This window comes from Lonchura striata, chromosome 1 (genome assembly GCF_050655825.1).
Source record: "Lonchura striata isolate lonStrDom1 chromosome 1, ASM5065582v1, whole genome shotgun sequence".
Lineage (NCBI taxonomy): Eukaryota > Metazoa > Chordata > Aves > Passeriformes > Estrildidae > Lonchura > Lonchura striata.
Window position 1 is genome coordinate 30,877,030 of NC_140703.1, and position 16,100 is coordinate 30,893,129.

General features: G+C 41.2%; 2 protein-coding genes across 3 annotated transcripts in view; one reads left to right on the forward strand and one right to left on the reverse strand.

Moving 5' to 3' along the window:
* Window positions 1-156: 156 nt before the first annotated feature.
* Window positions 157-8,087, forward strand: FAM162A (family with sequence similarity 162 member A). Its single transcript, XM_021549198.4, has 5 exons — window positions 157-224; window positions 1,171-1,290; window positions 3,441-3,549; window positions 6,656-6,764; window positions 7,863-8,087. Exons 1-5 carry the CDS (start codon window positions 209-211, stop codon window positions 7,944-7,946), a joined length of 438 nt encoding a protein of 145 aa, XP_021404873.2. The 5' UTR covers window positions 157-208; the 3' UTR covers window positions 7,947-8,087.
* Window positions 8,088-12,256: 4,169 nt separating this feature from the next.
* KPNA1 (karyopherin subunit alpha 1) overlaps window positions 12,257-16,100 on the reverse strand; it is a 50,343-nt gene continuing 46,499 nt past the window's right edge. For both annotated transcript variants that reach the window (XM_077781250.2, XM_085591936.1), the window contains exon 14: window positions 12,257-15,254. In XM_077781250.2, the coding sequence (XP_077637376.1) occupies window positions 15,067-15,254 (188 nt within the window). In that variant the 3' untranslated portion in view covers window positions 12,257-15,066. The remainder of the gene's footprint in view (window positions 15,255-16,100) is intronic.

Below are 16,100 nucleotides of genomic sequence, written 5' to 3' on the forward strand. Positions count from 1 at the left end.
GGCCCCCGGCGCAGCGGCCCCCGGCAGGGCATCGCCACCGGCAGCGGCCCCGCTCCCCTCCGCCTCCTCCGGCCGCTGCGAGCGCTCCGGCCGCCCCACCGGAGGCGGCGCCGGCCCCGAGCGCCCCGCGGCGCGGCTCCCTCCAATCGCGGGCCCGGGGCGGGGCCCGGCCGTGACATTGAGCTGCGCCCCGCGGGCCCGCAGCGCCATGTGGGGCCGCGCCGGTGAGTGAGCGACGGGGCGGGCGGGGAGGCACCGACCGAGCCCGGCCCGGGACCGCGGGCGGCCGGGACCGCAGCGCGGGGCGGGAGCCGAGGCGAGCCTGGGGCCGGGCCTGGCGGCCGAAACCCTGACGGGAGCGGAGCGGCTGTGCCTCGGCTTCCCTAAAAGGGCCAGCTTCCCTGGCGGTGTCGCCTGGAAATGTAAATTACTGGCTTTTCAGAGCGGGAGTACCTTATTCCGCGAAAGTAAAGGGCCTTAGGAGGGACAGCTTCAGGCAGTATAGCAAAGTAAAATAAGAACTCCTTTTATATTTTTAAGTGCCGTTTTTGCCTTTCTGAGATTGGTTGGTTGTTTGGAGCTTTTTCCTAAACTTTTTCATTATCTTAATTAATGCATTCGAAGCGCCTACTGTAAAGTATGTGTTCGTATATAAGGTGTCCTGGCTTTTCTAATGTGCTACAAAGTAGTTACCTCTCAGTGCTAAATATTATGCTTTTTTGACTTTTTTTTTTACTTGACTCTCAATGCTTTTGGCATGTGACAAGATTGATAGAATGCTGGTGTGCAGTCCTTGAAATAGCACCATCCAAAGTGTATCTGAAACATTTGTATAGATTAGTCCCTGGAAATTGTAATGCGTTTTAGAAATTGCTAGCAGGACATTATTTTGCTTCCCCCCCCCCCCCAAAAAATGAATGTAATTGCATTCACATTTTTCTACATAAGATTACTGAGCAAGCTCAAGGCATACCTTATAAGCAAGTTTTCATTGGTAGGCTATTACAACTAAATCTGGTACTTCTTGCCTTCACTTGTACCTATTGGTTTTCTTTCTTTTTTCCGTCTTATATTAAAAAAACCCCAAATGCTTCCATTTAAAAGCTGGTTCCCACTTTCTACTGCTCTGAGTTAAACTTGGCTTTTTTCTTCCTCTGCTTCCTTTTCCAGATAAGGCTGTTAAACTGCTGGGAAGAAATATTCCCTCAGTTCTGAGGATGACCGAGGGAGTGGACCTGAAGATAAACAGAAGGCTGTGCATTAAACCCCAGCAAGACCTTCAGTCAAAGCGTAAGAGTCTTTGATAAAGTCATGGAATGTTTCATGCCACAGAATACTCACATATCCCTGCTGCAATCATCTGAACAGGAATTTTGCTGATATAGGTGATCATGTCCCTGATTTTGTGAGAGTTCTGGTCTCTAGACTGAAAAAATGGAGCATTAAATTTGGTAGTCTTGTTTTCTAACAAAAAGACAGGGGTCGATGTTTCCACTTGTGAGGGTCACACAGCATTCACTTTGTAGCAGATCACCAGAACCTTATCTAGTGCACACTCCTACACTGAGGCTCCTCAGCTCTGTTCTGGAACTGCTTCTTCAGACCCACTGTAAACTGTTCATGTTTAGAAATGTTGTGTGAGCTAAAAGACTTTTGCAGTTTTTTGGAGTGCAGCTGTTCCAAAAACTGAATGTGCCCTGCAGGGAAGAGTCTGAGTTGTTCACCTTTAAGGGTGTAACTGGTAAGGGACATCTCAAGCGATTAAACACTTTTTCACTATTTACAGGACAGTTTCTGTGCTCCCTGTATCACAGGCTCCTTATGGCACACCCATGCAGGAGAAAAGGAACACACAGATGTGAAGCATTTGGCATGACTCTGTGTTAAAAACATGAATTAGCTGTACTGGGTAGGAAGGTCTCCTTAAAAATGTGATGTCTCCAGTAGGGGCCAGTAAAGGAAGTCCCTTACATTTTTGTAAAGTGGGAATAAGGAAGAGAATGGGAAGAGGGTTCCTGTATATCACTGCCCCAGAGGTGGCATCTTGGCGTTTAATAGTCCTCACTGGATTTCTTTTTCCCCAACAAATTTCCTGATGCTAGATTAGATGTATTTTTAGCATCCACATTCTCTAAGAATGTGGATGCTAAAGTTCCCTAAGAATTTCTTCTCTAAGAAGAAATTCCTCAGCTACAGTCTTGTGTTTGTTTTTTTAACCCAATGTGCACTTTTTTGTAATCTGATTTTCCTTTATTCAGTACCCTTTCTATTAAAACCCACACTCCCAATGTCTCTTATAATGCTCTGCTGGGCTGAAGAGAGCTTCAGTCACTGCTTTTCCAGGCCAAAGGGTCTCGGTCTGTGACACAGTTTCTTACACGATGTCCATGCCATACCTGTGGCTGTCCTTACCAGGGTTCTCTGTGCCTGTTCTCTTTTAGCTCCCTCTAAGTATTTCCCATGCTTTTCAGAAAGCTGGAGTGAATTTTTCACAGAGGCTCAGTAATGCTGCTGTGTTGGTCAGAGTTCCTGATCAGGGGCAGTTATGCTGTTTCCTGTTCTGTTGCTTGCCAGAAGCACTGTGGAACCCCAAGGCCTTGCTCAGGCCTAGGTAATGATTTGTAAGCAAGGGCAGTGTCTGTCACTTGTGTGTGAACTGGAATTGCTTCCTGTTTATAGACAAGGGAGTTCCCAGGCCAGTTCATTGACTCTGAGTTCTGAAGCCCCGTGGCATTTTGGGCTCAGCCCTCTTCTTTGTTTTTGAATAAGCTGGTGCTGTCAGCAAACTGTATCCACCCCACTTCCTACATAATTCATGAATCCATGAGGGAGAACATGGCCATACAGGATACTGCCTATTGTTTAAAAGGAAAAAGCTGTCTATCTTTGCACTTTGTTTCTTGGATTTTAATGGTATGTTATATATGAAAAGCTTCCCCTGTTACATTATGGATATTTTGTTTATGGAGTTTGATAGACTGACCTGATAATTATGCGTCCAATCTTTGCCTATGGTCACGTGTTTATTTTTACCTTCAGATAAAATCTTACACTGCCTGAAAATGTTAACATTCTGTGATGTTATATTGGCTTTTTTTGTTATTGTGCATCATGTTGGCTTTTCTGTAGCTGTTCCATTTGGGTTTTTTAACCTTATTTAAATGAAATAGAAAACCAGTACCTTGGGAACCTTAGAAGCTGGAGCAGCTTCTGCACATTTAGCCCTGCAGATACAGAGGTTTTGAGAAGGATTTGGCTTTCCTTACATTTTAACCCATATTTACATGTTTGTTAATCTGTGATACAGTTTTCATTCTCTAACCACCTCTAGCAATCATATGTAGAGTTCTGCATTGCTCACCCTAACTGGTTTTGTTACAGCTCTGACCATCCAGCCTCTCTGACTGTTGTTTTTGGTGGTGTTTTGTTGGGTTTTTTAGGTCGATCTGCTTCGGGAGTGCCTGGATACAAGCCTACACTCTGGGAGAGAAGGTTTTTGTTGTGGGCAGGCCATTTCAAAAAGCTAGAGGATATTCCAGAGACTGTCTCGTAAGTATCACATTTGAAGCTGTAAAAGAGACTTGTCTATGCAGAAATAAGTTACTTGCATGCAACTCCAGAGTAACTTTTCTAGAAAGGAATGGGTTTGCACAGCTGAAAATCCTTACCCTGCTGTGTTTGGTGTATCATCCTTGTATATGAAATGACCTCAGCAATTCTCTGGTGCTAAGAGGATGTATTCCTCTTGATTTTTTTTCCTTTTTTTGCAAAGGGTTGACCAGCATTTATGAGTTGTTTCATTAGAAAACCATGTCAGATCAGTTAATTTTTATTCTTCTCTTGCAATCAGAAAGCTTTTTTCAAACATTAGTGTGAGCGTTTTGTAGTGTTTTTCATTATATGTCAGTCTCTTGCAGTGGGAAACTTTCATATACAGCTATAAAATAACTGAAACTCATATAAAGTATTTATTAATGAAAACCTAAAGGGCACGGGCCAACTTCCTTTACTGTTGGAATTTAAACTAACAAAGTGTTAAGGCTCCCTGACTATACATAGTCAAAATTTCCCTGTTGCTGCTGAGTCCAAATGTCAAAAGCTTTGTCCCGTGTGAAAAGTAGAAAATAAAACTGGATGTTCTGGTTTGGACACCAAAAATAAAGATCAAACTTATCAACAATAGACAACTATTAGTCTAAAAAACATTCCTATTGGTACTATAGTTATCTTTTAAAGCATGCTTGTAATGCTTTTAAATACATGTATTTATTTCAATTTAAAAGAAACAGTAAATTTTTCACTACTTGAGTAAGAAAATTATGTAGCTGCCCTCTTACATATTTTGTTTGTCTGGATGCACCACATGGGAATTGAAAATCCATCCCTGTATTTAAATGTATCACAGTGAATGAATTTTGTTAAATGTGGAATCCTTCCATTTTGTACTGAATCTTTTTTCTTAAAACTACATTTGAAATACATACAGGAGTAAATTATTAAAACTTACTACAACTTCATGTATTTTTGTACACCAAATACCTGTTATGAATGTTTTTAAGAAAACAGAGTTAGCAGAGTGATTGATTTCAGTAGTTTATTGAAAGGACAAACCAACTTCTGATAAAAGCTGACCATTTCTGCAAGTGCATAGGGAATTATTTTTATTTAGATAAATAATTCAGCCAAATCTGAGAAGACAGTTGAGAACTATAAAAGCACAAAAACTTGTTTTCCTGTTCTGAGATTAATTATGTGTTGTAAGGGCTTGTGCTATAACTCAGTAATCTTGTAAAATGTGGTGAAGCAACCCATTTATTAAACAAGTGTTAAACTCAGCCACTGAACTGATTTAAAATGCAACTTGTGTTTAGATATCTACCTTTTGCTCTTGTAAATTCTTAACACACCTAAGATATTTCCAAAATTAACTAGCAAACTTTTTAAAATCCTACTGCTGTGCATTTCAGCTTAATTGCAGCCTGAACTCAAGGCTTTCACTGCAGATTATTAGCAGAAGCAAATAACCTGGATGCTAAAATTAACCATTAGTTTCATTGTAGATGGATGTGTTTGTTCCCTATGATCAGAAATCTTGTACTCAAATCAATGCTCTGACAAAAACAAGAACAAAACTTCTCAGCTCTCAGGTCTTGTGTAATTTACCACTCTGAACTACCATGGATCCTCAAATATCATTTTTTTTTTTCCTTCCAAATGTAAAGATCAAAATGTAGTAACTGACTCCATATTCACTCATGTTTATGTACAGTAATAATTTCCCAGTTCCATTAAATGCATTCTCCACATCAGTTTTGGGGTATAAGTAACCTGTTGGTGCTTTTCCAGTCTTCTGGAATTTTGTCATATGCCAAATATAATCAGTGAGAGTATCAGCCCTCCTTGAGAAGGGAGTCATCTGCCCTAAATATTCTGTAAGGAGAGTTAAATGTACAGGGTGTATGTCTTTGGTTGTTATGGAAAGCACTTCTAAAAAAAGCATTTAATGCTTCACTGGCCCTTCTTGCATTGCCCTGACACAGACTTAAAACCTGCTGTAACCAAGATGTCATTTCGGTTAGAATAACCTTCAGAGTTAACTCAAACAAAAATCTCTTTTTACTCTCCACACAGCTGGAAGGTGTCAGTAACTGCTACTCTTCTGGTGGAAGACTTCTGATTTTTAAAAGATAACAGGAAAGTAGGCAATAAGTTTCCCAAAAGGGTGGTATAGCTGCTGCTGTGGCTAGTTAAGCCCCCTAAACTTAAAAAGAAAAATTTTAAAAGTTCATCTATCCAGAGATGATAGAAAAGTTTACAATCTTCCACACCTCCTTAGTTTCTCAGGGAAGCAGATCACTTTAGGACTATTTATTCCAGCAGGAATGGGGACCACTGGTCTTTTAGCAAGCCCTATTCAGAATTTCTGAGTGTTGAATTCAGCAGCCTGTGTGTCACTTACTGCACTTCCAAGTGCAATAGCACTTTCCTGTAGCAGAGGAAGCACCTTGCTGGGAAATAAGACTGCCTCATAAATGAAACCACTGTGAAGTTCAGGCAGAAGAAGATGCAAAGGTGTGCTGATGCTTCCCTCTGCCCAATAAACTCTCAACTGTTAAAACACCATATTTTGGGTTTTACCAGACTTCCACTATTGAGAAAAAAATGCATGTTTTACTATGTTAAATACATCACAATTATAATACAGATGAGTTTTCCCTAACTTTGCAGATATTGGAAGGTGGTAGTGAGCACAGAGGGAGTTGACAATAAGAAAAATACAGTATTTGTTAAACTATTCCTCTCTTTTTCCTGTTCTTTCATAATGAGCATACACAAATCCTGCAGCCTTCCTCCTTTGCATTGCAGTCAAGTGGTCTGCAAAGGCAGTATTTTAACAAGAGAGTAAGCTGAGTTTAAAAAGTTTTGCTTGTTTCCAGCTTTGAGAGGAATGCCTGTTACCAAGTATATCCCAATGTAGTTAGGGATCAGCCTTTACTGTTCTTGTAAAACTTTTTTGTGCAAAGAGCCAAGTGCTGTTGGCATTACACAAAACTACCAAGACAGCACACTAGGACAAATCAAATAATTAGCCAAATGAATTATTTGGGTCTCTGATAATGAGTCTCTTACTCATTGTTTTTTACTTTTTCTTGAGGCTTGACACAGTGCAAGCAGCAAAGACCACCCTGCGCATCAAGTTCAGCTATGTCATGATTGCCTTGACAATAGTGGGATGCATCACCATGGTGATCAGAGGGAAGCAGGTAAGCACAGAATTTGGGCTGATGAGGGCAAATAAACCTTCATTTAAACTTCTTAGTTCCTCTATGGATTTTTAGTACAATCTTGCTTTGGGGGTTTGGGGTTTTTTGTCCATTTTAGAGTTTTTTGTCATTTTATCGCTGAACAAAATTTTAACAAGCCCTCCTGGTTCCCCAGAAGTGACCCTCATTGACTAATTCTCATCAGAAAAGGATGATGTCACCATTAAGATGCTTCCTTAAAAAACAAAAAAAAACCCAAACAAAACCCCTGAGCTTAAAGCATCTGGATGCCAGAAGAACCTTATTTGTTATGCTGCCTCTCTTCTGATGATAATGTTCAGGTCTGGTTTCTGTGGACTACTGTGTTGTAGAGAAACCTTAAAAGTAGTGACAGTCTTAACCCCCGCACTGTGAGTTACTGAGTGTCACCTGACATTTCCATCAGGAGTTGTCTATTACAATGAAAAGGATGCAGCAGTCTGAAATGAAACAGTGGAAGGATTTTTCCTGGCTTTACTAGCAGAGATCAAACATTGATGATTCCCAGAGCATTTTCCTTTGTACTGGAGAAGTATGAATGCAAATACCAGGAAGAAAGAACAGTTTCTTTGGAATCCTTGTTTTCAAAGCAGCTGGAATTATTTTTGTTTCCTGAGATGAGCTCAGTTGGCTGGAGAATGATGCTAATAATGCCAAGGTTACAAGTTTGATCCCCCGTGGGCCATTCACTGAAGAGTTGGAATTGATGGTACATGCGGTCTCTTCCATCTCAAGATATTCTATGAGTCTGTGATTATGTTTAACTTTTGATTTGTTTCTCTGTCTTGTGAAAATCAGATCAGTACAAAATACTGACCAGAAGCACACAATGTATCTGCTAGTGCCTTGAAAAAAGGGTTTAATTTATTCCCAGAGAAGTAATTACTTTCAGCCAAAATAATCTCTCAATATTTTACTTTAACCCTCTTGGCTTCCTGGCATTAAAGCTGTGGCAGAACTGTGCCTTGGTGAGGACAGGTCAGGTATTTTATAAGTTATTGATCAAGATTCAACTCCATGGTCCTTCAGGTGATAACTGATGATCTTATCACATTGTAGGGTATGAAAAGACATGAATCTCTTACGAACATAAACTTGGAGAAGAAAGCCCAGTGGAAAGCGGAAGCATCTGCTAAACCATAGAGGAGGAAATGAAGATATCAAGGACTGGGGTAGACAAGCGCTGACAGAATATCATCACATCTTTCCTGTTAGTTCTGTACACTCTAGGTTCAAGAAAGAATGAATATGCTGTCTTGTAGTCAATAAAACCAGAAATACCTATTTTCTTTTCCTTGTAACTGCGCTTTTCTTCATGGTTAGTGGGACAGGACACGCAAGCACAGTGGATGAGAAATTGAATTGTTTCCCACGTGCTGTGCACCAGAGCATCTTTTAAAGTACTGCAGGACCTGTACCTGAATTTTTGGTACCAATACCCTGCATGAAGTCTCATGTTCTTACTTACCACTTACAGGAAGGTAACCGTAACACAAAAGAAGGGTCCATTTGGTTTCCATTTGTACATCCATGCTTGTACAAAAAAGATACCTTTACTAGCCAGCCATCCACTATCACTGACTATTTCAGGTCAGCAAGAATGGAACTGTATTTATTCTGTATTGGTATTGGCTACTTCAAGTAATCCACATGTTCATCTTTCTGCAAGACACAAAACTGAGGCAGCCCTTGAGTCTAAAGTTACTGTCTAACCTACATTAACATCAGCAAAATGATCCTAAGGTATTAGAAAGCCTAATTCCCTGGTCTAGGTCCTGTTATTCTATAATATTGAACTTGTTTAAATGAGGGATAACTTCCTGTGAAGAACTGCCTGCCTTCAAGAAAATGAGGAAGGAGATGAAGAGTGAAAGAGCATTCCAGAGAACCACGTGTTGCAGCTGACATCTAAGTGTGGTCCAGCAGAGCTGGCAGTGAGATGAGAGAACATCCAAGCTAAGGGAACAGAGATGACTATTTGAGATATACTGAGTAACTGCTTCAACCTGTACTGTCAGATTTACTAGAGACACATAAGTACGAGAAAGTAAATCAGGCATCCCTGCTCTCTGCTACTAAGCACTTTCTTTATGAATCTCATTTAGATTTATATGTATTTTGCTCTTTTAAATTGTCTGTGCTTTCATCATACTAGGCCCACCTAGAGATCACTTGCCTCTAGAGTACTATTTCTGGCATTGAGCCCAGTCATGCACTATTCACGCTGAAGAGCCCACAGCAACCAGGGAAAATATTTTCCTTCCTTCTTTCACTTAATCTGTAAGGAAATGTAGACTGAAGGGTCAGGACTGCTCAGAATGCTGCCCAGCACTGCCCTGCTGATTGGCCCTGGGGACTACAAAACCACAAGAGAACAAGAGACATATCAAAAGCTTTGATTTTTTTTCACAAAAATTAGTTTGTGAACTTTCTAAGAGTGAGAGGGAGATTATTTTTGCTGTACCCCTAAAATTTAGCAGTATTGCTGATAATTAAAAGCCCCACAAAAACACAGGTTAAATCTTCACTAGCTGCTGCAGTTCCAGCTATGAATTGCACTTCTGAGTACCACAGTGAGATGTAACCCATCAGACAAGGTGTGTAGTCAATTCCACCACAGCAGTCACAACCTTCAGATGATACAACAACCTGTCATCAGATTCTCTGGATGGAAATAATAATAAGTACACTGTCAATCAAGCAGAGCAGGATTGCACAGATATGTCCACTTAATTAGCACTGAATGCAAGCTATGTTTAATTTCACTGCAGGTATGTGAACAGATATTCCATGACAATTCTGGTTCTTTGCCACACCAGTAGGCACACAGGTGGGAACCAAGCAAAATCTTGCCCAATTACATGCCTGTGGTCATGTATGTACTAACTGACACCAAAAAAGAGAACGTGCACTTCAGGTTTCTGTGAAGGAAAACTTGCGATTTATGCTTGGTGATGGCAAAGCTTAAAACTCTGCATCTCAAAAATACCACCCTTTCAACATATCTCTGAGTGCACTCTGTGAATAGAACCAGCAGGTACCTCTCCTAGTTTTGGGAATAAAACTATTTGGACACATCCAGCTGGTAAAGTACTTCAAATAAAAATATGCAATACACCACTTCAAAAGCAATACCTCAGAACAGCAATAGTAACCAGTTTTTCATTTTACTTAAATTTCTATAAGCTTTAGGCCATTTACTCAAAACCTGAAGTCTGGTCCAGTGGTTTGACAAAAGCTCCACATATCCTCCTGTCACCCCAGTATCTCCATTTCAGAATCTGCCAAAAAGACTTAGCATCACTGCCCAACTTTATATTTTCTTTCAGCTTCTGCATAGGCTCAAGTCTCAAACCAAAGCCCAAGACAATGGGCTCTGTTTGGTGTCCAGCTTGCTCCCAGCCACTGTATTGTTTTCTTTGCAAGTAGCTGGGTACTGTAAAATGATGTAACATTTCCTCAGTGAGGCAAGTGAAAGGAACCATCTCTTTTCTGGTGTGATGGCTTCCCAAAAGCAGTTCTAAACACAGACAGTGGTTACAAAACCAGCACATGTTTCTGGCCAAAGCAGCCAGTCTAGCTGATGGGAGAACTTAACACCCTTCAGATCACTGAGAGCCCACAGCTTCAACAGTGCACAATGGAAAGAACATACTAAGCCTGAAATGGTACCTCATTTTCTTTCTCCTCTTTGGCTTGGTCTGTAACACCACTCCCATTTATTCATAACAGTCCAGTTTATCAATCCTATACCATGTGCCTTATTGCTGTACCTGGTCCAGAGGCAACTGAAGCTTCCTAATGCAGCAATCACCTGAGAACTCCAACACTGCATCAGTGGAACATGCAAGAGCCATAGCAGGACATGGCCATAGCAGTACACAGAGGTCTTGCTTACTTTTGTACTAAGACTCAGACACCTGAAGAAAGACCTTCAAGTCTAAAATGGGCATGGGAAAGTACCAATGGTGTGTTGTGGCAATTTCCAGAAGGAAAAAAAAAAATCACACTGGAAGAGATGGGGATTTACTGTAAGCTGGCATAGAAATCAAAGTGTACAGAGCTAAGACAGGTGTTCTGGAAGTCTCCAGAAAAGCAGAGAAGTGTATTGCCAGGAGCACTGTCACATGTAGGACCATGTGCTGCAATCTAGTTCTTCAATAGTTTTGCGTGCTGACAGTAAAAAAGAAAAAGCAGGTCCAGGGTCATTGCCTTCCTCCCTTCTTCTAACATTAGGAAAAAGGTCTTCAACCACCTGTATTTGGTTGGCATCAAGGAACAAACCTGAATTTAGGAACAGGCTGAAGTCTTTAGGCAGCAGTTCCCTCAAATTATTGTGTGATACCTTTCCAGGAGCCCCAAGTGCTGGCCCTGACTTAGTTACTGAGCTTTCAGTAACGTACTCCATCATCCTTTGTATCCTCCTAAATCAAAAACACTGACCTTGCCTGCCATGTTCCACTGGGAACTTTGCCAACAGAAAGAATAATGGCTCCTGTTTGCTGCCCAAACAAAACCACAACTTTAATGGCATTACAGATCTGTGTGCTGAACTGCTACATAGCAATTCCAGGTATTCCTGCATCTTCCTTTCTCTAATACCCAGTTTAAAACAGACATTGTTAAAATCTAAGTGCAGTTCTTCCACCTCATTCCTGATGTTTCAGAAAAATTCAATATAGTCTCATTACCATCCTGTGGGGCTTTTCGAAGACGCTTAGATCGGATCTCCACAAGCAGACAGAAACCAAAGCGTGTCTTTTAATTTTGAAGAAAACAGAAGACTCTTTTCTAGCATTACATGCTGCCTGACAGAGCTAAGAGAAGAACACAAGAACTCCAAAAGCTCCCTCACCTACCCTCTACATGAGACCATGCTGCCTCTTATTTAGACAAAAACCAACAACAGATAATTCAAAACACAGCGTGACCTTCAGAAAAGCAGCAGCTAGAGGCGTTCTCTGAGATGATCCCTATCTGAGCACATCCTTCAGGAGAGCAGAGAATACTGCTTTCAGTGCTTCTAGCAAGGGACACAGCCACACAGAACTGTGTTAGGAAGCAGTGTTCAAGCAATATGATATAATGATCCTCATACTTTCACCGGCACTTTTCCTCCAAAACAGAGTTCTCAATCTGTGGCCTGAATGTTACTTACTAGATGGGTAAAGTTACACTACATGTTTGGCTCTGTTAGAATGCAAGCAGTTTAGTTGCCCTTGGCTTACCAAGTAATTCTGGTCAGTCTGTATCAGTGAGCTTTTCCTTTTATAATTAAAAAGTCTGATCTCCCTTCTGTACCCATTTAATTTGCAGCCTTTGTTAGAAGATTTTGTTTCTTTTCAACCTATTAATAAGGCTAAATAAAGCAACGCTAAGAACTGGTTGCTGGAAGATCCTGATGGAAATACACTCAATTAAGCACCATTTAAAATTACATTGAGACCTATGAGTTAGCCACATTTTAATCCATTTAATGTGTGCCATGGTGATTCTTGTATTGGTGTGGTTTTCACTCAAAATATTATGCAGTACCAGTCAAATGCCTTACACAGTCTAAGTATTTAGAATAACAATATTACCTGCATCAACCAGGCCTGTCACTTCAAGCAAAGATATCAAGTTTAAAGATTTATACTTATCTGCTCTGAATTCACATATCCATGGCAAAAATAACAATTACTGGCCAGGCTCCCTACACAGGAAGGCACACCAATCAGCTTAAATGGACTCTTTTTTTAATTCACTCATTTAGAGGCAATTGTCATTACTTTCTTGGGGGGCAGGGGAGGGAAATGCCAATGCACCACATTGTTTTCACTAGCCTGGAAGAGAAAACACTTATATATATAGATATATAGGTATGTATATATATACACACACTTTATGCGTGTGTGTATATATATGTGTGTGTGTATATATGTATATATACACACTAGTGTATATATACACAGAATATACATATATGAATATACAGAATATATGCACACACACTTTGCTCAGATTTGTTTACAAAATATGTAGCATTTTTATACCATCCAATAAGAGGTACATGGTTTTAAACAAATCTTATAGAAATGACATGTTATTGGAAATTTACACGTAAAAAAATCCAGCACAAAAAAATCCAAAAGCTAAAACAAGATTTTGCTACTAATCAGTGCTTCTATCACCCTTCAAGAAAAGAGAAACACAGTTATTTATATGTGATGTAAAGGCAACATTGAGGGGTTTTTCTTTTTTAAATTAACCACCAAATTTAACCCCCTAAAATTACAAAGAATTGAAGTCCATTTACAGATCAAGTGCAGTAAACTAAATGTTCCTTCAGCACAAAGCAGCACTAGAGAAAATAACTGGGAGAGGGAATGTGGAGGCCAACTGGCTTAGCTAGGGAGGCAGCAGGTGGCTTCTGCAGTGGCCACACAGGTCAGAGTCTCCATCCTGAAGCAGAGACAGAAGACTTTATTTAAATAATGTCACACAGAGCTGATGTTCAGACCTTTGCCTAGCTTCTTTCAGCAGTATGACAAATGACTTATGTATTTTTTATAACTCTGTATCCAATGGGCTGGTTTTGCTTTTGCAGTGGCTTATCACTGAGAGGAGTCATGAGGATCTTGAAGACAGTTCTGCCACAAACATTTACCACAGGTACATGACACTGCAGATGCCAGTGGCGATTTTGAAATGTTTACACAATGTTCCAAGCATCCAAAATGGCTTGAAAGAACATAGCCCGATGCCGGGGGGGAGCGGACAGCCTAGGGAATCCATTGCCTTCTCAAAATGGAACTGCCACTTTCAATCAGGCAGCATCTCCCCAGGTGTGTGAAGTTTGGTGTCAGTATCAGCTGAACCCAGTGAGGAGTGGCTGGCCTTTGCATCAGAGGTCTGTGATCCAAGCAGGCTGCAGAGCCAAGAACATGCAGAAGGGCAGTCTCCAGCTGCGCGTGGCAGCTGCTATGCAGTCAAAGATGCCGTACAGATGTCACCTGGAGGAACCATGCGTTCCATGCTAATTCACCTGAAGTGTCATCAACAGCGAAAGGGGACAGTGAAATGAGAAGGCCAGGTGGATACAGATGTTATATTACTATCCTGCAAATGTAGTGTCATTTTAGTTAAATAAGGGCCTTGACCAGGAGGACTATATTCCATCAGGTGATCTGGAGAGGAAGCTCTTGTCTCATGAAAATGAAAAGGAGATCTAATGCTCCTTGTGCCAAGTTTTACAGATGAAGATTTCTGTATTCAGAAGTTAACTTTTCAGAAGACAAATCTGTTCAAGTCACGCTGTGTAAAAATGTAAAGAGGCAGACAGGAACTTTTCAGCCATAACTAGAATACCGGGGACCAGACTGGAGCATGGAGCCAGAAAGGGCTTGATCTTTAAGGAAGGCCCGGCTGGATCATACTGTGCTGGCAAGCAGAAGTGGGGGCGGTTTCTCCATTCTAGAAGTTGTTTTGGAAAGTAATTTCTGGGGAGGTGTTAAGAGTGACCTATTCACAGGTTCTTTTTTTGTGGATGGAGAGGAAAAACTGGGAAGGTATACAAATCTCCACAGTGGTCTGCAATCCAACTTGGGAGCTCAGTGTTGAGACGAGACGGGACGGGGCCAGATGTGTTCAGTATTCCTAAGAACCACAAAATATGTCCATTGCAGCCTGTTGTTGCACGGGACAGAGAACTTACTCCATTGTTTGCAACATGCTCCTCATGCCAATAACCCCAGCTGGCACATACAGCACAGTAGATAGATTGCGTGTGAAGGTTTAACGCATCTCTCGAAGCCGTCCAAAGAGGCATCCAGGGGAGAACATGAGGGATGAATTCAGCTACGTTCTCAGAAAGTCTGAATGTCTCCCTGGACTGCAGACACACTCTGCAGCAAATACAAGAGAAAGACAGCCTTCTCTTGGATGTCAGGAGTGGGGGCCCCAAGTGGAGGAGGGATTACTTTCCTGTAATAGGAACAGGGAATATCTCAAAGTATAGAAAGGTGCCTCAACTCCACAAAGATGACAGTGGAGAGATTCAGAATCTAGAGGAGAAGGGTGATTCTGGTGACCCCTTGCCAAGGAGGGGGCATCCTGCCACGGAGAGCCAAAAGTTTTCCAGACGTATGTAAGAGCATGTGCACAAGGCAAGCGAATGAGCGCAAACAGGGTTATGGAAAACATTGAGAGAATCACTCCACAGGTGGCTTGTGGCTCGACAACAGGATTGGCTAGGTAGAGGAGCACACAGCACAGGGGCACCTCAAAGCTGGAAGCCTTCCATGGGAGCCTCACACTGCTGGAAGATGTATTGTTGCTGGTTGATATCTACTTGTGGGGCAATGCTGCTGTCTTCATCCTCTGTTCCAAAGTAGTGCTCAATCAGATCAAAGGCCTTCTGATAAATCTCTTGATTCTCATGGCTCTGCAGGAATTCAATCTTGTCTAGGCCTGCAGAGAAAAGCAGTACATAAAAGTTACAGCTCAGTCAAAGGATATGACCACAATAATTTTCAGTCTCTTCCATTATTTTCTCCCACCTTCAGAAAGAATAGGCCCCTCTATAGAGACTTGCATCCAACTTGTACTCACCAGAACCAAGGAAAGCCAGTTTGAAATACAGAGATCTCTGTAACTGTGTTATGTGTTTTGTACTTTCTATGTGCCTTTGCTCTTTCACTCAAAAATTAAATCAAACAGCTTGAATGGGTAAAGAACAAGGCCTCAAGCTCTAAGCCTTTTTCTGAAGAGACTTTTAGGACCATGTTTCCTAAAAGCGTGTTCACAGTGCTGTCTTTATGAAGACTGTGACTACAGAATCACCTATGTGTAAGCTGAAATAGACTTCTGATAATCATCTAGTCCAACCTGCAGCCCATCCCAGCAGTACTAACCAATACCAGATAAGATCTGATGCGTCTGGACAAGTATTCCTAACTTCCAAGGATGGAGACTCCATTTCCTAACTTGTATAATATATATGTATACAATGCAATTAAACTCGGCCAACCAGTTTTTGGGCAAGCATTAAAGCACATGGGCAAACTCAAGCCTTGAAGTCAGATACCAATAAAAATAAAACAGCAGGAATGATACCATAATGAAATCCAAGTGTTAGCCATTCTAGTAAATCTCTACTGCTGGGAACTGTAGTGGTTTTCTTGTTAACACCTTTTACTCTGTATGAATCAAGAAAAGAAGATCTGCACATTCTGTCTCCAATCCATACACAGACAAAGATAATGTAGATGATGGAGTACTCTGAAGATTTATCAAAGAACAGGTTATTTTCAGTAA

Coding starts and splice junctions, on each gene's coding strand:
- FAM162A (XM_021549198.4), top strand. Junction 1,291..3,440: donor GCAAGACCTTCAGTCAAAGC/GTAAGAGTCTTT, acceptor TGGGTTTTTTAG/GTCGATCTGCTTCGGGAGTG. Junction 6,765..7,862: donor TGGTGATCAGAGGGAAGCAG/GTAAGCACAGAA, acceptor ATCACATTGTAG/GGTATGAAAAGACATGAATC.